The sequence below is a fragment of the Ictalurus furcatus genome, chromosome 14 (assembly GCF_023375685.1).
Source record: "Ictalurus furcatus strain D&B chromosome 14, Billie_1.0, whole genome shotgun sequence".
Taxonomy (NCBI): Eukaryota; Metazoa; Chordata; class Actinopteri; order Siluriformes; family Ictaluridae; genus Ictalurus; species Ictalurus furcatus.
This window is the reverse complement of record NC_071268.1, coordinates 16,709,293-16,730,993: the sequence shown is the minus strand read 5'-3', so window position 1 is coordinate 16,730,993 and position 21,701 is coordinate 16,709,293. Positions and strand designations below refer to the sequence as shown.

The window sequence follows — 21,701 nt, the reverse complement described above, 5'->3', positions numbered from 1 at the left end:
CACCATATTTCATATTTATAGGCTTATAACTTGAATGATCATTTAATTAGCAACGCATACAATGCAATCCCTGGAGCTAAAAGCACAAAACCTCATTACACAGAAAAACAGGACAGCAAAGGCACTCTTCCAGATTCTCATCAGTGTGAGCTGAATTTCGCATGTTTAGACTGTTATAACGTTCAAGCAGTTGAATGGCTGGGTGTGCTTGTCAAAATAATGCTTGCTAATACTGTAATAACGCTAGCTGAACACTACAAGCCACATACTTAACCACTGAGAGCCACTCTTGACTAATTTTGAATAATCTTGACTAATGCACATTTAATGCTTAATACTTTAAAGCTTAAAGCTTTCATTTCACCCTGCTACTCCAAGATAATCTCGGCATTACACAAGTATAAAAGAAACTGAGCCAATGTATAAAGTTTAATGATGAAAAAATAACTAATATACCAGGTAGAATATGACAATACCTAAACACAATGTAATTTGTTTTCATTTCACTGTGATTACACTATGCTGTATATAATTGTGTATGTGACAAATAAAATCTTGAATCTTAAGGACAAAAATTGCTTATGCGCACTATGTAGTAAGCTAGAAGCTCTGTGCTGAGGCTAAGTTCTCTATCAGGGCTCTTACCCGGGTTAAGGAGCACCAGGCTGGCTCTCAGCCCTTCCAATTGTACCTCAGGCTGGTAGTTATGATCCTTCATGGCAATCAAAATCTGACCTAGAGCCATGCTCCCTTCGTCCAGACTCGCACTCCTGCTGGCAGACAGAGACAGTGGTGAGGAATGAGAATACATGACATTCACTGAGAGAAACATAGATGTACAGTGCCCTCCAGAAGTATTGTTATGCTTCATAAAATAAGCAAACATACAGTGGAGGAAATAAGTATTGGACACGTCGACATTTTTTTCAGTAAATATATTTCTAATGAGGCTATTCACATGAAATTTTCACCAGACATCAGTATTAACTCAACAAATCTGGAAATATAAGAATTCATAACATTAAAGTCCATAAATAAAGTTATGTGTAATAAAGTGGAATGACACAGGAAAAAAGTATTGAACACGCTAAGAAAGACAAGGTAAGGCAAGGAACCAGCTGAAATAATCTGTGCAAATTAATATCAGGCTATTTCATGTGAATAGCCTCATTGGAAATATATTTACTGAAAGAAATTTTGACGAGTCCAATACTTATTTCCCCCGCTGTAATTGGCAACTGTCAAACACAAGAAAGAGGATCTCACAAAATGTTCCCCGAGACCAATTAGATCAGATAAGAACAAAAGCAACCTTTCTGGTTATGCATAACATCAGCATGTCTTGCGAAGGAGACTGCATACATGAAAAAGTATCTTATATCCCACTTTGTTGCTATTTTGTGGCTGGTGGTTCAGGGGCTGTTTTGAAAATTGATAGCTTCAGTACCAGCCCAAAATCTGGTTGCCTCTGCCAGGTGATAGAGCTTTCAACAAGATAATTATAATCAACAACGAAATGGTTCAAGAAACACAAATGAACACCACAGACTCCATATTTGTGCAATACTTAAACCATTTTAAGAGAGAACTGCACACAGCTGAATGGAGAAGTAGACCTCTCCTCCATTAGACTCAGTGCTATTATTATCTCCAGAGCAGGTATCACACCGTATTAATTGTGTGGTTGCCGATATTTTGTTAACGAGCATACATACAGCACACATAACACACTTAAAGTTAAAACTTAAATATACTTTGTCATGTCAAAATGCCATGTATGGGTTATTCTTTTTATATATTTATCTGTGTTTGCATTTTCACGAAAGAGCGCCAATACTTTGGGAGGGCAGTGCACATAAAGTAATGAATCTTCTCCTACCCTCCCTGGAAAAGTGTGTATAGAAGCCTGCAGGCACTCTCACACACTTCGATGGAGTTGGCATGTCTCTTCATCAGATCCACAATGTTGTAATGAATGCCACTGGCCAGGAGCCGAGACCTCATCTTACCTGAGAGCACACACACAGAAACAAACACACACACACACATACACACATTATAATTCACATAAACTTGCCTAATACTGTACTCTAATACAGGAATATTCACTGCTATGATGCATTTTATTGATTGCAAAAAATGCTTTCATATCGTCTATTATTGTTTTAAAAAACAACTACTAACAACACACAAGCACAACACAAATAATTGTTAAAACATAAAAAAAATAACATTAGTAGTATTTCATAAGGAAATATGGCCAAATGTAAGATTTATATACATTGACTGTGCTAACTTACTGTGTCGGCGTATGAGTGTGCCCAATGTAGATGCAGCAGCCTGAAAAACACCAAAGCTTGAGGAGTGCACAAGCATCACAGTCATTACCTGTATATACACAGGAGGCCTATCAACAGAGAAAGAGAAACAGAGACAGTTAGACAGAGATTTGTTTCCATCTAACCATCAATTTTCCATACCGCTTATCCGATACAGGGTCGTGGGAGAGCCTTGAGCCTATCACAGGGTACTTGGGGCACAAGGTGGGAGACACCCTGGACAGGGGTGGCAACCCATCACACTACAGACAATTTGGAAATGCCAATCAGTCTACAACTCATGTCTTTGGACTGTTGGAGGAAACCCGGAGGAAACCCCAAAGCATGGGGAGAACATGCAAGCTCTGCACCCACAGCGGAAATTTTACAGACTTCCTCCTCATGCCGTTTGGTCTATTGAAACTAAAACACCAGTTTGCTGTAATCCATACAACGTGAAGTTTAGGAGAACTAATCTGATCTTTTTACAGTGTGTTGACTTAAAAAAAAAAGACATTTTATAAAAACTATTTTTGTATAGGATAAAATCAGATATGAAATACAGCAATTGAGTAATGTGTTGTCATTTCTTCACTCACCTTTCGTTGGGTTCCTCATATATATTGCGTGCACTGCCATAGAGCAACAAGCTGTTTAATGCCCAGCAAGCAGCCTCCTGATGATACACAGAATAAGAGGAAGACCAAGAAATTAATATGCATCACATACCATATACATAAAAAGAGTTTGCATAACATGTCAACGGCGATAAAGAAAGGCCACGTTGCTGACCTGCACTTCAGCATTGTCACTATGTCTCTCTAAAGCTGTGCAGCAAGCCTCTCTCCAAACCAGGCTTTCCTCATCATTGTTGTCCTTGTCATCTTCTTTACCTCTATCATCCTCATCCTCACTGTATGTCTTCTTGAGGTCTTCATTCTCCAGGATTGTCTTTGCTGTCAGATCAATAGTCAGGTGGTCTTTACTTCAGCTTAATTAAGAACTGAACAACATTTTATTGCTGATGATACTACAGCAGGGTTGAATTCTCGAAGAAGCGTATTCATTTCATCACAGCAGCTCAAACAGTAGTTCCAGCTGTGACATAAATCACAGGTTTGCATTAATGCTCTAATCCTAAAACATTATTGTTCTTATAGTAATAGAGTGTTGTTGTTAAACAAAGGAAAACATTTCTGAAAGGAGACGTATATGGAACGTTTATGGTAGTATTCTTGGTTATCCACACTTTGTAAAATTCAGGAAGTTTCCCGACACAGGAGAGTCTTTAGGACAGAGAAGTTTGAGTTCTTTGGTTTCTCTGTAATATGACAAGCTGGTTTTTTCCCATTAACTTCAAGAGAGAGAAAAAAAGGCTGGTGAGGAAACAGCTTTATACAACTGCTATAACGCAAGTGATAAAGGAACTAACTTGTCTAACAGACGTTCTATATAAGATAATAAGTGTGTTCCTTAATAAACTGAAAATTGTAATTGTTGGCAAAGCGCTATAAGCTATAAGAAGTACACACTTTAGGTTGTGCTATTATACAAAAATTATCCACTTTGCGCTAAGCCATATCAAACCACCATGGCGTGGATTATTTTCATACAACAGCATGGTCCATCATTTGCTATTCCTTACTTAATAGTTTATTAATAAGTGATGAATCTTATATTAGCAACCTAAAACAATTCATCATTAAACTGAAAATGTGTACACAATCAGTGAAATGTTAACAAATACTACTAATAATACAGTAATATTCCTTAGGGCTGGGCGATATGACAAAAATACCATATCATGATACAACCCCAATTCCGAAAAAGTTGGGACAGTATAGAAAATGCCAAAAAAAAGCAAACAAAAAGAGTCATTTGAAAATTCTATTCACCCTGTACTATATTGAAAACACACTATTAACACATTATTTGATGTTTTACTTTGTTAATTTTATTTAATTTATACACTCATTTCAAATGTGACGACTGAAACACACTCCAAAAAAGTTTTGACAATCGAGTGTCTACCACTGTGTAACATCACCTTTTCTTTTAATAACACTTATTAAGCGTTTGGGCGCTGAAGACCCCAGTTGGTTAAGTTTAGCAAGGAGAATTTTCCCCCATTCATCCATTATTAATTTCTTCAGCTGCTCAACTGTACGGGGCCTTAGTTGCCTTATTTTGCATTTCATAATGCACCACACATTCCCAACTGGAGACAGGTCAGGACTGCAGGCAGGTCATGCTAGCACCCACACTCTCTGTTTATGCAACAATAAACATTTATCTTCAAAAACTATGCAGTTGATTAGGTAAAACATCAAATACCTTGTCTTTACAGGTTTTTTGTTTAAATACAAGTCAAAGTACATTTACAAATCACTGCTTTTTGTTTTTATTAGCATTTTCCGTACTGTCCCAACTTTTTCAGGATTGTGCTTGTACTTGAGGACATTTCTACGATATGCAATGCGTAACACAATATATAATTTAGCTAACAAACTGTCCACAAAACAGTAGTAAAATAAACAAAAAAAACTGTTAAACTGACTTTGATGTTACTTTAATGCCTACAAAGACAAACAAGATTAAGTTGTTTTTTTTTAAATTATGTCAGATCAATGGCATCCATTCAGTACTATTTAATTTGTAATGATTAAAAACATAAAAAAAAATACACCATCAAACCAACGATATCTCAGAAAAGCATATCGTGTAATCATTTATCATGATCATGTTATTATATCGATATATAGCCCAGCCCTACTATTCCTTAATAATGTTATTGTAGTCATAAATAGTTATGAGACCCTCCTCGGCAGTGGAAGACTCACTGAGTGCAGCCAGACAGGACAGCGCAGCAGCCTGGATCTTGCCATTGTCAGGGTAGGACAGACATGCTTTCACTGCCACTCTGTGCACACCATTCAGCACCAAGATGTTGAAGTAACTTTCTGAAACGTAGAAACTTACAAAGTAAATTCTTCACAAGAGAAATGAATTCACCCTGGATAAAAATCTAAGCTTAACAGTAGAAGCAGGTTGAACCTGACTACCATTGCACTGGCAGTGACTATCAAGTCCAAATGAGTAGTATAAAGGCACTTCTTGTCATGATTTCTGTGCTTGACTTCTGCCCACCTGAAGTAAATTTCCGCAGCAGGCTGCACCCCAGTTCCTGTACAGCCTCTGATTCTGAGAACGCCTCCACCACCTGACACACTAAACTGTAGCATTTTTCAGTCTTGGACATCAGAGTCTCTACATTGCTTGCTAGAATCAAGATAAACAGACAAACATGCAGTGAGATTCTTATCATGGTTCTTGCCTCATCACGCAGTGTTGTTATGTATGAATCAAAGTGCTTTATGTAATTACATGTTTAAACTGGTTCCAATTATCCTGAATGGATATTACAGATGTTAGTAATAGATTTTATTACTTTGCGGATACCCCAAGCCAAAATCCACTAATGTAATTACTGCATTATACCCATGTCTTTTGAGTAAATCCTTCCATTACGTTATGCTCATAACATCACAGGAAATGGATTATAGACAATAGATAAACAGAAACATTAATACACCATGTCTTACCAGGCTCAGCCAATGGTATGAGAACCTGCAGTGCAGAAAACACCACACTCTCACTGTCCTTGAACCTCCTGAGCACATTCAGAACTACAGCATGATCCTTCTTCTCAATAAACTCCACCTTATGTTCCTCTGGAACTGGGGAGTAAACACACACAAATACACACACACAAAACAATAAATAGCACTGCAGTACAGCTATAATAGTATAAATCACCTAAGAGACAAAATCAGCAATAATCACAGGTGTCACTGAACAGTTTACAAGTCAGGCTGTTCCACTCAGGAGTCAGTATTGCTAAATAATTAACCAGCACTAAGTGTGAATAGCACCTCTCTCCAGTAGCAAGCAGAGAGCAGAGCAGCCCTGGAGCTGCAGCTCCTCACTGTGAGGAAAAGCCTTCATGGCCTCCACCACCAACTGAAACACATCCATCTCCTCCTCGAGAACCAGCAACGTCAGCTCATCTGCCACACACACATAACACATACGCTGTTGTTGGTTCTACAGTATGTTCTGCTTGTTCATATGGATCAGGGGTGTCCAATCGTATCCACAAAGGGCTGGTGTGGGTGCAGAATTTTATTCCAATCAAGCAGGAGTCAACCAAGGCTGGCATGAACACCTGCATTCACACCGACCCTTTGCGGATAAGACTGGACACCCCTGATATAGATGATATCACAGAGTGACTACAAAATCTCATCAGACTCAATACAGTGTGCATGTACTATAAATAATATTACTGGATAAATCACAAGTTTTTCAGTCAAATAGTGTGATTGATAAAGATAAATAATAAAGAAAAATAAAAAACTAAATGCAGCAGGGGTGTCCAATCTTATCCGCAAAGGGCCAGTGTGGGTGCAGGATTTCATTCCAATCAAGCAGGAGCCACACCTGATTCCACATGTTTAATCAGTTGAGCTTGGCGTTCAATAGACTCAGGTTTGGCTTCTACTTGGTTGGAATGAAAACCTGCACCCACACCGGCCCTTTCCGGATAAGACTGGACAACCCTGAAATACAGCAATAGTACAACACTTAGCAAAAAGCGACACATCTCTCTTACACTGGCTGTTTTTACATCTGAAACCTATTTTCCATGAACATCAAATGCCACACAGTGTATTACAAGTTTTGGTTAGTCTTTTAAAGGCTGACAGAAACATAAATTGGAAATGAAAAACAAAGTGGATCACAAACAAAGTACCCACACACAAGTAAGGATTTCCAAAAAGCAAAAAATGTAAACAAAACCCACACTTACAATTCTCACTCTCATAACTGCATACCTTTCAAACCAGTTTGAGTGCAGCTACTGAATAAGTCACAGTAGTTACTGAATAATAAGATTTAACACCAATAAAAAGCAAGCTATAATGTCAATGAATTATGCCGTGTAAATAAAAAGATAATTATATCATTCATTAGCAACATAATAGCATACTTCACTGACTTTATGAAAATGTTATGAGATTTTGGCTCCTCGCAGTAAACCTAATTACATTATCTGTTGTCTACATAACAAAAAGACTGTAAATGAGTGCAACACATTAAATGCAGGGTACATAAAGAAATACTGATGGACATTACTGTTACTGTAGCCTGTGACTCTGCTGTACCTGGCAAGCAGCTGGAGCTTAAAATAGACTAGTCATGCTGTAAAGTAGTTGCAGCAGTGCCTGTCTACTTCTGGATAGAAATAATTACCAGACCACTCTCCCTGATCAATAGTGCTTGTTTAGGAGCTATTTGAAATCTATTAAACTGTCAGACGCTCTGTATAAACACAATTTAGAGGGGCTTCTGAAACACACAGAGGCTCAAACTCTAGTCAGTCAAGTGTGACAAGATTATTCATTATTCTGATCCTTATCGTGAAAACTATCCTGTAGTTTAATGATGTGAATATGTAATAATAGGGGCTTGAGAGAGTCAGCGTACCTGACTTCAGCAACAAGGCTAGAGCTCGCAGCCCTACCATTATCACGTTCAGGTCTTTTTGATGCAAAGTCAGCATGTTTAGAATCTGCCTGTAAGACACACGCACACAAGGACAGATAAATAAAACCTCAAATACACAGTGAATTGAGTTAAATCAATCTTATTAACTCTCGTCTTCTCCACTCGTGAACAAACAGGACAACAACAACGAGAAAAGAGGTAAGACAAGGCTGCTTTCACTTTCTTCATTTCTCTTGCAGTTTCATGTTAATGCCACACTCTATATTAGGGATGCACCGAATGTTCGGCAACCGAAATTATTCGGCTGAAAATAGCGAAAAAAAAGGCCGAATAAATTTGACCGAACAATGATGTGTTTAATCACGCGCCAAATAGCCTAGCAACCAGAGTGAGACGCGCGAATTTCATGACCTCCACTTCTGGCAGCGCGCTCGGAGAGATGAGGGGGTGCGCGCATGCACGTGCTACGTGCACGAGCGCATGCTCTTCGGATGTTGACAACCGTGACATTGTTTACTGTGGAGACGTGCATTTGATTTGTTTCTGTTCCAGAGTATTCTGTCACGTCGCGAGACGTAAGGGAGTAGAGTACGGAAGCAGGTAAAGACCTATTTATTTAAGGGAACAGAACATTAACAACGTATCTAAATATACTATATCTACTATAATACTCCGCAAGGTGTACAGGGACGCGAGCGGTATATATCCCCAATATAATCAGCCGTATCGAACCGAGTAGAACCATTTTTTACTCTTGTCCATGCACTTTTTAATGCACTTTTTAGTTGTAGGCTACAGAGTGTTACATTCTTTCAGCAGTCAGTTATAGGCCCAACATAGGCTATTCAAGGGGGCTCAAAGATGACCGCATCCAAATATTTTTATTTTACTAATTCATTTATTTAAAGTTATATTGTGCCTTGTTGGTAGCCTATGCCTGCTGGAATGAAAAGTTCAGTGTTAAATAAATATTTTGAAATTGTACTTTTTGTAATTGATTTTTTTCTTTGAAAAGCAGGACAAAATAGTAAAAAGCACATTTTGACTATTTAATTTACGGTGAAAAAAATGGCAAAATAAATGGAAAAAACGCGAAAAAACGTGTTTGGTATTCGGCCTTCGGCTTTCGGCCAAGTTTTTTTTATTATATTAGGTTTCGGCTTAGGCCAAGAATTTTCATTTCGTTGCATCCCTACTCTATATTGATTCCCAGATACACATTATCTTTATGAATGGAAATCCCTGAACACTTACTGGTGCACCCGTAAAACCTCCCAGTCCTTTCCAGCTCGCGCGGGATGGACCAGGTTGTCCAGGGTCAGGGGACAGATCTCCATCAACCGGCACAGCAGGGACCATCCCACCTTAATCAATATGACAGTGTTTCATCCATTAACAGTGTTGGAAGCTAACAGAAAACGCATTTGAAAGAAATCAGAGGCATTTACCTGCTGAAGTTTGCTGTTGCTGCAAGATGAGAGCAGAAGCATCAGTGGCTCATGGACATTTTTGTCTTTAAACAGCTCTTCTGCTGAAACGGCAGAGTGTTGGGGTTTTTTTTAACGCCTAAAATATCTCTCAAAGCACAAAGCTCAATCAAATATAGATCAGTCTGTGTGAACAAGTGTGATGTCTGCGACCGTCACCCATGTGGTACAGTACAAAAGCCTACAGTATAAATCACAGCCCGTTTGTTTGCATTGGTGTGCGCTTACCACCCTCGTCTGTGTGTGCCAAAAACAGGAGATCCTGGATGATCTGGACCATGGTGCCCAACTGCTTTCCCTCCTCTAAATTGTTCTTCAGTCGCACGAGCAGCTTTTTCAGGCTTTTTTCCAAATCCTCCTTGTTCACCATGGTGTCCTCTAACGTCCTGGCGCACTTCTGACATTAAACACGTGTATTTTAGGACATTTTCCCCCTCAGATAGCGTAAAGAGTGCGCGGAGGTGATGTTGCGGTGAAGCACAGCCTTATGTAGAAGCACGCCGACTCGAAGCGCAGTTCCTAAAGCCGCCAAAAGTTTGTAAAAGTGCTCGGAAACCTCATAGTTCCCTATTTCCGAAAGCTTCGCGATTATTTTGGGAGTCTCTCGGAGAGCCCACAGACAGGCGTGACTTGTTGTGGCAGTAGGAGTCATATGACTGCTGCTGTAACTTTAAACAGGAAGTTTGAAGCGCATTGCCGGGGGACCACCGAGCTAACTCAGTTACAGCAGTTACGGGTAAGAGTGCCTTCATAATATAAGAGTAATTATCGTGGTGATATATTCAGCACTGTAATAGCCTACTGAATAAAGCACTTTAATGCAGTAAATATCGCGTGTTTATGCGTCGTTCAGTGTTTGTTTCTGAAACACAAACACAAGTCCACAGAACAGCTGAAACGTCTGCTGTAGGCATTTTAAGTTTCATAAGTGCTCTACAGTAATACAGTATCCTATAACTATTTACCCTTTTTTTAATTATGCATGTTGTTTCCATTCAAATTCGGTATAATGTTGCTATATATATATTTTTTCTTTAATTAAAAATTATTAAATAGTTTAACTTGGGGGGGGGGGCGTTCGTTTCCCATTTTAACGATGTTTTAAAGCTAATTCATCTTTTTGGGACGCATGACGCTGTATGTGGGAGGGACTTGTGTTTGTCACGTCAAGACACGCACCTCGATGACATCAGTGGCACATGACTCCGCCCTCTTCTCATTGAAACAATTTAACATGGCGTCCTACTCCTAACAAACTGCAAGGGATATGATGTTTCTCGTAGGTTAGAATGTTTGGGCGTCTAACCTATTTCTGTACCTTGCGGGATTAGATAAGAGCGCTGGATATTTTCTGCTATCCCTACAGGCATCATTATGAAATTATATTACACCGACTAGTTCAGGATTCGGACATCCATCGGTCAAAGGCGTGAAACGTCACTTCTCAAATGCTCTTACTGCTGCTGTTAGATGAGTGCTGTTTTAAAGGTACGTGTTGAAAGCAAACTGGGTCGTGTGATGTAAATGGGCGTGTTATTGTCATGACGTGTGTCTCGTGCTGCTGTGTGATTCAGGATGGTTATGAGCTGCAGATCATGGAGCAGGTGACAGACAGCGCGATGAGAGTGGAGGACGAGCGCAGTCTGATCAGAGCGCGCGCTGCTGCAACTCAGCCGGTGGGAAGCTCCGACACCCAGGATGGGTCCTCGAGGTTTGTCTACGTCCTCGCCTTCTTCTCCGCTCTGGGCGGCTTCCTCTTCGGCTATGACACCGGAGTGGTGTCTGGTGCCATGCTTTTGCTCAAGAAAGAGATGAACCTGAGCGCGTTTTGGCAGGAGTTGCTGGTCTCCAGCACTGTAGGTGCGGCGGCGCTCTCAGCTCTAGCGGGCGGATACCTGAACGGACTGTACGGCCGCCGGAAGTGTATCATGCTGGCCAGCTTCATTTTTACTGCAGGGGGGATCATTTTGAGCGTCGCACCTGATAAAGTGTTTCTTCTTATCGGCAGGCTTACTGTTGGTCTTGGCATAGGTAAGTCACAAATTTGACATTGTGTTTGATTTTTTTTGGGGGGGGAAGCAATGAAGTAAATGCTACAGAACACTCGAATGTGTGTTGATTTACCCCTATAGGAGTAGCATCTATGACCGTGCCGGTCTACATAGCTGAAGTGTCTCCTCCTCAGCTTCGGGGTCAGCTGGTCACCGTAAACACGCTGTTTATCACAGGCGGTCAGTTCATAGCCAGCGTTGTGGATGGAGCGTTCAGTTACATGAGCCACAATGGCTGGAGGTATGAAGTGCCAAAAAAACTGAATGGGCACAACCAAGGGGACACCCTGGACAGGGTGCCAACCCATCACAGGCCACAATTGCACACACATTCACACACTACTGACATTTTAGAGATGACACAATGTATGTGTTTGGACTAGGGGAGGAAACCGGAGTACCCGGAGGAAACCCACGAAGCACCGGGAGAACATGCAAACTCCACGCACGCAGGGTGGAGGCGGGATTCAAACCCCCAACCCTGGAGGTGCAAAGCAAATCTCCTAACCACTAAAGCCTGAGAGAACCCCTGCCCTGAATATTTGAGTGTTTTCTCTCCTTCATGTGGACTCAGAAAGGGAGTCTTAATGAGCTCATCAGTTATATCCGGTGTACTAGAGCAGGAAAAACAAACCGGGACATTGTACTCCTGGACTAGTGTTTGGCGACCACTGCTTTTTTTGAGAGGACGAAGGTAAAGTAGAAATAGGTTGGCTAGGATAAACAATAAAAAAATATATAAGCAGAGGGACTCGGGGGTGGGGGCTGAAGAAGAACTTGAGAAAGATCGAGTAAGAAATGAGTATCCTATAGAGATGCTAATACTGAATTGTTAAAATAATTGCACTGAGCTTACTTGAAGTTTTGAAACCTGGCTTTCATATTGGACTCGATGTCACACAGACTAATTTAACATTTTAATATACAGTGTGAACTGACAGCTTAGTCATAATGCATTACATCCCACTATTGGATATTAGATATGTTTTTTTTTTCGTCCATAGAGTCCCAGTTAGATGTGTGTTGATTTACAGAGGCTATTAATAAATAACAGTAGTGCTTTGCTATACCAGTGGTTTTCAAAATGGGGGCCGGGGTCGCCGGGGCGCCCAGGGGGCCTCAACAATTTGGTGTGAAAAATAAATAAATACATGATTTTTTTTTCAGACAACCACACACAGACACAATCAATTCCTTATGTGATGTAAGATGTAATTATTAATTTTAAAAAAAGGGGGATATATTCAGAAGTCTGTATTTTTAATGTGTTTTAAAGACATCTTGCAAAAGGGGGGCCTCAGTCAAATGTTAATGCCATTTGGGGGGCCTTGCCCTGGAAATGTTTGGGAACCCTTGAGCTATGCACATGAATAAGATGCATCTAATTGGAGTTATTTTAGCCAAAAGCAGCTGAGTTGCTACATTGAATTCAATCCAATCTGTGATAACACAGTAAGAATTTGCTTACATGATTATTACATATTGTCTGCTTTGAGAATAAGGGGGCAAGTCTTACTCTCATTTTTACTATCATTAATGGGTCACAAATGAGGTGTTTGTAGAGAAATGTAACTCGTATTTTAAATAGTGTGTGTGTGTGTGTGTGTGTGTGTGTGTGTGTAAATGCTCTATAGGTATATGCTGGGTCTGTCAGTAGTCCCAGCTGTGCTGCAGTTTGGGGGATTCTTCTTCTTCTTGCCTGAGAGTCCTCGCTGGCTCCTGCAGAAAGGCTATTCTCAGCAGGCCCGGGAGGTGCTCACGCAGATCCGAGCCACAGAGAGTGTGAATGAAGAGTACGAAAGTATCCAGGGCATTGTTGAAGAGGAGGAAAAGGAAGCAGGACGTAAGCAGCACTTCAGGATTAGGTTTCAATTCTCAGATGTGAAACAATGTGATGATGGCTCTGCAAAGAACTGAACAATAGTGATATGGGTCATTCCCACAAAGTTATAATATACTACATTTTCTTGACCATTTGTCAGAGGGACCAGTTCTGTGCCGTATCCTGGCCTGTGCTTCTGTTCGGAGAGCTCTCATTGTGGGATGTGGCCTCCAGATGTTCCAGCAACTCTCTGGAATTAATACTGTAATGTAAGACATTCACTGACTGTATGCTGCTGATAAGTGTGACCAGTATTCAGTGGAAAAGCAGTTTGCTGTTAAATGTTGCTGTAACAATATTGGCTGCTAATGTAGGAGACTACTTCAAACAACAGAGTCCAGACATTTTGTCTAGGCTTGACCTTTCTGGTCATTTAAGATTGGACTTGGGTTGTAACCTTTTGCACAGCAGCATGTTAGAGTGCAAACACATTACATCTTTAAAGAAATGCTTTGTTTTGTATAGGATTAGTCATATTTTAACTGATTTTCATGCCACATTTTTCATTCCTGTAGTGAGGTTTTTGATTTCCTCATTTGTTGTAGTTAAAGAAGACCGCATACAAAGCTTTTAATGTGATGCACAAGTTCTGCATAGTGAGGAAAAATATTCACATATGCCAGCTTGTTAGAAAGTGGGGGTCAGCCGTGACCCTTGGAGAGGTAGGCCTTACTCAAGGGTCTGACAATGGCAACTTGGGATTTGAACTCATGACCTTGTAGTCAGCAAGTTAGAACCTTAGCTCAAACACCACTGCCTAGATATGCATAGACTCAAACCACTGAAAGCAGCTGGAGCCTAAACAAATTGTTACAAAAGGTCTGAAAATGAGTCCAAAGGGTGCCAAAATGGTATCACCTGTTCAGAAAACTTCATCACATTTCCACATCACATCTGTCATTAAAATATATTGTAAGTGGTAACTTTACTTTACAGGTCTGACAGTGAGTAAAAAAGTAATCTTAATTATCTTGAGTGAAGCATTCCTTGAACCAGGAAAGCACATGAATAAGTATTATAGCTGCAGTCACAAGGAAGCAGAGATCAAAGTCCGTTGGTCTCGGCATATTATGCTAAATTAGTTATTTAGTGAACTCATCTGTGGTTCCACATGAAAACCCATATTTACATTTCATAGTGTCCTAGATTAATGCTATGGACCGCTCTATAGCCTTATTTGTTCATGAAAACTTGAAAAATTGTGTTCTTTGCACTCCACCCCCAAAATTAAAAGAAAATGAAGCAAAACTTGATTAACATGATTGTTCAGTTGCAGAAATGGTCACAGCTGGTTAGACCACTTCTTATTTGAAAATGTCCATTTTGTCAGGAGGACTTTTTAATAGAGACTATAATATTAATAGAGACTAAATGATTGGGGATGCACCGATCGATCTGCCGCCAATCAGTATCGGTTTGATTATGGTCACATTCTATGACTCGAGTAGTCTCTAAATTTGGCCGATCTGCAAATAAGTGTAAATAATATAACCGAGGCAACATCTGTGGTATTACTTTTTCTGAAAAAAAAAAAGGTTAACAGTGACTGTCAACAGAAAGCTTACATATCACTTATATAAAGTTGAACGATCGAGATCGGCTGCAAAAATCCTGATCGGCGCATCCCTATAAATGATTACCAAATGGTAAAAAAAGAGCTTGTTTTAAATCATTTGGAAAGTTTAAATAATCTCAGTATTTTTTTAAATGTCACATTAATGTTGATTTGATCTGAGGCCTTCCAGAAACACTTTAATTGCACTTTAACTCCATTCAACTAATTATAATCTTAATTTGAATCAAGGCTGTAACACTGCAGTTTCTGATTTATGAAGACGTTGTATGAGGCTACCTGCTCCACTTTTTGTAACTTAATTACAAAGTTTTTTGAGCAACTTCTTTCCTGTTTGCCCACAATCATGGTGGTTGGCATTTCCCATTTCTGTATTACCTACACACATCTCTCATTGTGAATCACAGAATACCACTTGAAGGAGCAGCTTTGAGACTGTTTTGGAGTGGGATAGTGGTGCTGGTTGTAATTTAAGAAAAATAAGTTCTTGCACTGGCCATAGTTGTTATTATGGAAAGTTTTATGGAGAGTTTTAAGAGAGTTAGCATGGCCTAATCATGAAACATTAGAGAGTGTCTTCCTGTTTTCTTAGGTACTATAGTGCCACAATTTTGCAGATGGCAGGAGTGCGGGATGATAAGATGGCCATCTGGCTTTCTGCTGCTACGGCATTCACCAATTTCCTGTTTACGCTGGTGGGCGTTTGGCTGGTGGAGCGGGTGGGCCGCAGAAAGCTGATCCTGGGCAGCATTGTTGGTGAGGACACAGGCTCACTGAAAAATTCACATTCATGCAGTATATATCCACACAAGTCATATAGGTCATTCCAATGTGCAGTGAAACATTAGAAGGTTATAACACTGTGTCTTAGACAGTCACATAAGGAGTTTACTCCCTTGATTCCCTATTCTCTAGTAGTGTGTAGGGCTACAAAAATTGCATATTTTAATAGTCAATTATTCATGTAAATAATCCACAAATAATTTTTTCTCAATTGAATGGCTACAATAAATATCATTTGGCTTTTTGTTTATTATATTTTTCAATAATGTAATGTAAGACGAAACTATGAGGAACAAAACACTTAACATCATCTTACTTTACTGACCTTTTCCTGTAGAAGTAATCTAATCATTATTCTGTGTTCGAAATGCCATTAAACAATAACAAATGAGTTTGTTTTAAACAAACAAACAAAAAACCATTTTGATTTGAATTGCTCTTTCTCTCTATGTTTTTATCTAAACTGTTAATACTAAATCACATACACATCTGTCATCATTCATTGTAACAAGTCAAAAAGGTTAAACATTTTAAATTAAACTTAACCCTCACAATGAACTTGCTACACTGTTGCATCTAAAGAAATGCACTATATGGTCAAAAGTACATGGACACCTGACCATCACACCCATATGCTGGTCGTCCCCAAGCTGTTGCCATAAATTTGGAAGCACACAATTGTATAGGATGTCTTTCTATGCTCTTCCATTATAATTTCCTTTTACAGAAACTAAGGGGCCTGGTTAAAACATTTTATAGCACGACAATATGCACAAAGTGAGATCAATGAAGACATGATTTGCCAAGGTTGGAGTGGAATAACTTGAGTGGCCTATACAGAGCTCTGACCTCAACCCCACCGCACCTCAGGCCTCCTCAACACCAGTGCCTGACCTCACTAATGCTCTTGTAGCTGAATGAGCACAAATCTCCACAGCCATGCTCCAAAATCTTAGTGAAAAGCCTTCATAGAAGAGTGAAGGATATTATAGCAACAAAGAGGGAGTAAATCTGGAACAGGATGTTTAACAAGCACATATGGGTGTAACCGTCAGGTGTCCAAATACTGGAATGGGATGTTCAAAAAAGCACGGTGTGATGGTGAGGTGTCCGCAAACATTTGGCCATGTAGTTTAACAAGCCGTTTGATTGAAATGTAATATGAGGCTATAAAGTCCACTAGTTAGTATATTTCACTTGCCAAGCACAATCATTTGGCATTTTTAGTCCTCATACTGCTGTGATAGCTGTCTCCATTTTGTGTAGACTGCATTGTACTGTACTTTTACTTTTTGGAGTTGTTTTGTTTTGCCTAATTCCTCTAACATTGCCACCATCATTATTGCTCTTCGTCAGCCATCATAATATTCGAAAGAGACAGAAAGACAACTCAATTTCTTGAAACATTAACCTTAACATGAAGCAACCTTTTTTTTGGTCTGACTGCTTCTTTTGGCTTGTTTTTATTTAAGCAAGAAGCCTATATGTTGAAAGTGAAATCTGTCGATCTGTTTCCGTGTTCTTTTAATTTGCTTCAGAAGTGTTGGGCCTAAAAACATTTTTGCACATAGTGCTGTTTGGTTCAGTAGTTCCACACAGTGACTTCACTATGGTATTACATTCTACTCAAAAACACAGGCCTGTGCTCTCTTACATTTGTTATTGGTTAAATAAATAACTAGTCAAATTTAAATATCGATGTACATCATTTTTCTTATTCAACATTATTGATTAGTCTGAATAATCACTGCAACCTTAGTAATTTGTACAACATGTATTGTGCATTGCATTTCTCAGGTACTGGTGTCAGTCTCTCTGTCTTGGCTGTGGGATTCCTACTTTCTGCTCAGGCGTCTCCTCCAGTGAACTTTCACCCTAGTGAACCCACTTCTCTTAACTCAACCTGCATGCACTATGGGTGAGTCAGTGGTCCGTATTTAATGTGCACTAATACAGTATGAATATGCATATTAACAGTGTCTTGTTGTTGTTGTTGTTGTTTTTGTTTGTTTTTTCACATTAAGTTGAGTACAATAATATGAACCGATGCACTCTGACACACTTTTCCAGATTTTGTGAACAGTGTATGCTGGATCCAAACTGTGGCTTTTGTTACTTTGAGAATGGCTCAACCATATCAGACTCTTCCTGTGAGCCAGTTAATCCAGCCAACGCAGAGCAAGCAGCAAGTGGCAGGTTTGTTTTTGTGGCTCCCAAAAGTCTCATATTAACAGTCTTTATTTTCCCATGTAATTTTTTGTCTGGTACATCTGATGTATTTATGCTTCATCCAGGTGCTTCAATGGTACCCAAGAAAACCCAAGTGCATTGTGGGCCTATAACTACTGCCCAACCTCCTATTCCTGGGTAGTATTGCTAGGTCTCATCCTTTACCTGGCCTCCTTTGCTCCAGGTTAGAGCAGCCCTGCTGATTCACTAGAGTTCAATTAGTGGAACTACACATACACTATATAGCCAAAAGTATGTGGACACCGGTTCATCACAAACATAGTGGACTGTCCCCAATCTGTTGGAGCCCCAAAATTGGAAGCACACAACTGTTTAGAATGTCTTTGTATGCTGTAGCATTAAGATTTTCCTTTCCTGGAACTAAGGGTCCCAGAACTGTTCCAACATGATAATGCCCCTGTACACAAAGCAAACTCCATAAAGACAGTGTTTGTAAAGGAAGTTTGGAGCGAATAACTCAAGTGGTCTGCAGAGAGCCCTGACCACAACCCCACTGAACACCTTTGGGATGAACTGGAATTCTGACTGCACGCCAGGCCTTCTTGTCTGACATGCCTGACCTCACTAATACACTTGTGGCTGAATGGGCAAATCCCCACAGCCACGTTCCAAAATCTAGTGGAAAGCCTTCATAGAAGAGTGGAGGTTATTATAACAGCAAAGTGCGCGACTAAATCTGGAACAGGATGTTCAACATGGTTGTAATGATCAGGTGTCCAAATACTTTTGACAATATAATGTAGATTAGATTAGTAATGTAATGGTTTAGACCCTCTCCCAACCTGCCAACTTACTAGTACTACTTACTAATCGATTCAAATGGTCTTCTCCTTACACTTTGTGTGTGTGTGTGTGTGTGTGTGTGTGTGTGTGTGAAGGAATGGGGCCCATGCCATGGACAGTGAATTCTGAGATTTATCCACTGTGGGCTCGGAGCACAGGCAATGCTTGCTCTGCCAGCGTCAACTGGATCTTCAATGTCCTCGTGTCTCTGACATTCCTCCATGTGGCTGAGTACCTCACATACTATGGTAGGAATCTTGGCTAATGGCCATACCTGCTGTTGACTTGACTTCATATTTCTATACAAAACATATAACATGAGCAAACCCACGATTGTGGAAATAATTGTGTGCTATCCATTCAAATATCTATTATTGCATGGAATCTCATAAACCACCTTTTAGTAAATCAAGTAATTGTAGATATAATGTGCTTGCAGAAGGCTACTCATGTTCCTTTTAGTTAGCTTTTCCTATTAATCTCTGATTGCTTGTTATGTGGTTGTAATATGTTTAGAATACCAAACTTATTTTTACAATATTTGCTCCCCTTTTCTAGGTGCATTTTTCCTGTACACTGGCCTGGCTGTTCTTGGCTTCCTCTTCGTGCTGGGCTGTCTGCCAGAGACCAAGGGTCTCATGTTGGAGGACATTGAGACTCTATTTAGCAAGAGACTCTGCACCTGTGGTGCACTGGGTGGCGAACATGCACATTACATCAGGGTAAAAGGGGGCAACCTTCTCTCAGATGAAGACATCTCTGATGGGGAGTAATTTTATGGGTACTTTCTTCTTCTCTTTTCTAGTTCTCCAGGTGTTGAATTCCAGGTGTTGATCTCAGTTTTCATAGTCTCTGTGCAGTGTGGGTCTTTATGGCATTTCAGAGAATAAGTATTGTTCCTGACTAAGAACTGGAGACAAACTTTCTTTGCGTCCTCTAGATTATAGGTCCATTCTGATTTGCATTCCAGTGAACTGTTTAGAGTCTCGAACAATATTTTCTGGTTATGGTACAGAACAATATTTCCTATTTTATAACTACATTCCCATAGAAGATAAGACGGATATATGCTTCTAGGTTTCTCTGGTATGTGGTGTCTGGTGAAGATGTGGGGTTTGGGTTAAAGTCTAGTACCACTACTACACTATATTTAACATATATAAAATACTCAATAGTGTATTTTTTTTCAACTGACTAAACTTGGCAGATTTTAATGTTGTAGCCTCGTTTGGATCTGGGAAAGTTGCATTATGGGACGCTGGAACCAGAAGAAGGAATTGCTTACATATCAGTAAGTACTAAATAATTATTAGGTTTTTATTTATTTATTTATTTATTTATTTATTTATTAAGCATTGTTTCCAAGCTCACAATTTTATGTATTTTTGTGGGGGGGAAAATCTAGAATTATTTATAAAAATGTACCATAAATATTTGTTTAAAACATAGTTTTATTTCTGTATTTCTATCTTCTACTGCAGCTGCAGTAATGGTGCAGTTATACCTGGATTTCCCTTGCAAGAACAACTAACAGCACTTTTGAGATCATTATCAAAGAACTGAAACTTTTTTAAAGGTGCGTCTGTATATGTACATGTTAACAAAGTCAGAATGGGTCTTGGTGTGATCTAGTTGAAACTAGAAGCTCTGTCACTTCATTTAACAAAAACAAACGTATGGTTTGGGGATAAAATCATGCTCTACAAGTGTTTACAAGTCTGACAGTTATATATTAATTATTATATTAAGTTGGAGAGAAAATCAGAACTTGGTCCTTTAAGGAATGGTATATATTTGTTTATGTTGATTATTCTGTTTCATTATGTTAGATTAACAGTTTCTAAAATAGACAAAGAACAATCTGAGAACAATCTGTAAATAGAATATACATGACATATGTAATATGCATATTTTATATACACAGTACATACTGTATATTTTTAAAAGTACACTGATATCCTGCAGTATCTTTACTGACCGCTAGGGTCCATGAACCCCCTGTTGGAAAGGTGTTGGATATAGCTCAGCAATAGCAAAAACAACATTCCAGTCTGCTGTGCAGGCTGTCTCTTTCAATTATTCCATTAATGTTACTAATTTGTATAGACAAAACTGTGTTCATCTTTTTCTACTGAATAAAATTTGTGAGAATTAACTCTTCAGTTTGACTCATTTCATTACCTCTTTAGCTGCTGATAACAAAGTGTGTAAGCCTCTGGCTTGCTGAAATCTGCTGAGCTTTGGGACTGAGTAACCTCTAACCTTTACAACGCCAGACAGACAGACAGATGACACAGTCTTCGTTATGGTAAAAATGGTTAACATTTTGGCCTCCACATGTAGTGTAATTAACACCCAGCATCTCACTTTCACTCGTCAGCTATCCACAGTCACACAGTGATATTCCCATCAGTACAGTGTAGCTCTGTCTGTAAATGGAACCTGAGAGTTGAGAGCTCAGCTCCAATCCCCCACACTGTTGGGTCTGTCAGTGTAAATCACTTCAGACTGGTTAAGTTTAATATAGTGGGCAAAGCTCTGATGTGAGTTAGGCAAGTGTGGTTAATGTGGATGAGAACCTTTCATCCCACTATCTTAAAGCTAAAGGTGTGTTAAATAACATTGCTTGTTCTTCTAACTAGGGAAGTACCTTTGATGGTACCACTCCAGCTAACAATAATTTGTAGCATAATTTTTTACTGAGGGTGTGGGGAGAAGAATTGTATTACTCTACTTGTGTGAATGGATGTTGCTAAGGCACATGGGTACACTCAATTCAATTCAGTTTTATTTGTATAGTGCTTTTTACAATAGTCACAAAGCAGTTTTACAGAAATATATATTCATTTCCATTCTAAATTTTAAATTGATAAATTTGTCCGTAATGAGCAAGCCAGAGGCGATGGTGACTGTGGCAAGGAAAAACTCCCTGAGATATGAGGTAGAAACCTTGAGAGGAACCAGACTCAAAAGGGAACCCATCCTCATCTGGGTAACAATGGATAG

General features: G+C 39.4%; 2 protein-coding genes across 7 annotated transcripts in view; one reads left to right on the top strand and one right to left on the bottom strand.

Moving 5' to 3' along the window:
• The window catches only part of lrrk2 (leucine-rich repeat kinase 2), a 34,656-nt gene extending 24,660 nt beyond the window's left edge, over nt 1-9,996 (bottom strand). For 2 of the 3 annotated variants that reach the window (XM_053641703.1, XM_053641705.1), the window contains exons 1-13: nt 9,602-9,996; nt 9,335-9,417; nt 9,141-9,250; nt 7,866-7,954; nt 6,251-6,385; nt 5,921-6,055; nt 5,466-5,597; nt 5,159-5,278; nt 3,111-3,274; nt 2,918-2,994; nt 2,301-2,407; nt 1,880-2,009; nt 646-770 (exon numbers count right to left, since the gene is read on the bottom strand). In XM_053641703.1, the coding sequence (XP_053497678.1) occupies nt 646-770; nt 1,880-2,009; nt 2,301-2,407; nt 2,918-2,994; nt 3,111-3,274; nt 5,159-5,278; nt 5,466-5,597; nt 5,921-6,055; nt 6,251-6,385; nt 7,866-7,954; nt 9,141-9,250; nt 9,335-9,417; nt 9,602-9,743 (1,549 nt within the window). In that variant the 5' untranslated portion in view covers nt 9,744-9,996. The remainder of the gene's footprint in view (nt 1-645; nt 771-1,879; nt 2,010-2,300; nt 2,408-2,917; nt 2,995-3,110; nt 3,275-5,158; nt 5,279-5,465; nt 5,598-5,920; nt 6,056-6,250; nt 6,386-7,865; nt 7,955-9,140; nt 9,251-9,334; nt 9,418-9,601) is intronic. The other variant, XM_053641704.1, reaches the window with a different exon arrangement.
• A 59-nt stretch (nt 9,997-10,055) lies between these two features.
• slc2a13b (solute carrier family 2 member 13b) lies at nt 10,056-20,857 on the top strand. 4 transcript variants are annotated; one of them, XM_053640978.1, is made up of 14 exons: nt 10,073-10,109; nt 10,740-10,861; nt 10,948-11,404; nt 11,506-11,665; nt 13,059-13,267; nt 13,407-13,515; nt 15,472-15,635; nt 17,460-17,580; nt 17,733-17,858; nt 17,957-18,075; nt 18,791-18,943; nt 19,254-19,417; nt 19,918-19,986; nt 20,177-20,857. In XM_053640978.1, exons 2-14 carry the CDS (start codon nt 10,844-10,846, stop codon nt 20,183-20,185), a joined length of 1,878 nt encoding a protein of 625 aa, XP_053496953.1. In that variant the 5' UTR covers nt 10,073-10,109; nt 10,740-10,843; the 3' UTR covers nt 20,186-20,857. The 4 variants fall into 4 exon arrangements, with proteins under 4 accessions (XP_053496955.1, XP_053496953.1, XP_053496952.1 ...); XM_053640980.1 differs by lacking the exon at nt 10,740-10,861 and having other exon boundaries at nt 10,056-10,109; XM_053640977.1 differs by lacking the exon at nt 10,073-10,109 and having other exon boundaries at nt 10,477-10,861.
• Nucleotides 20,858-21,701: the final 844 nt, after the last annotated feature.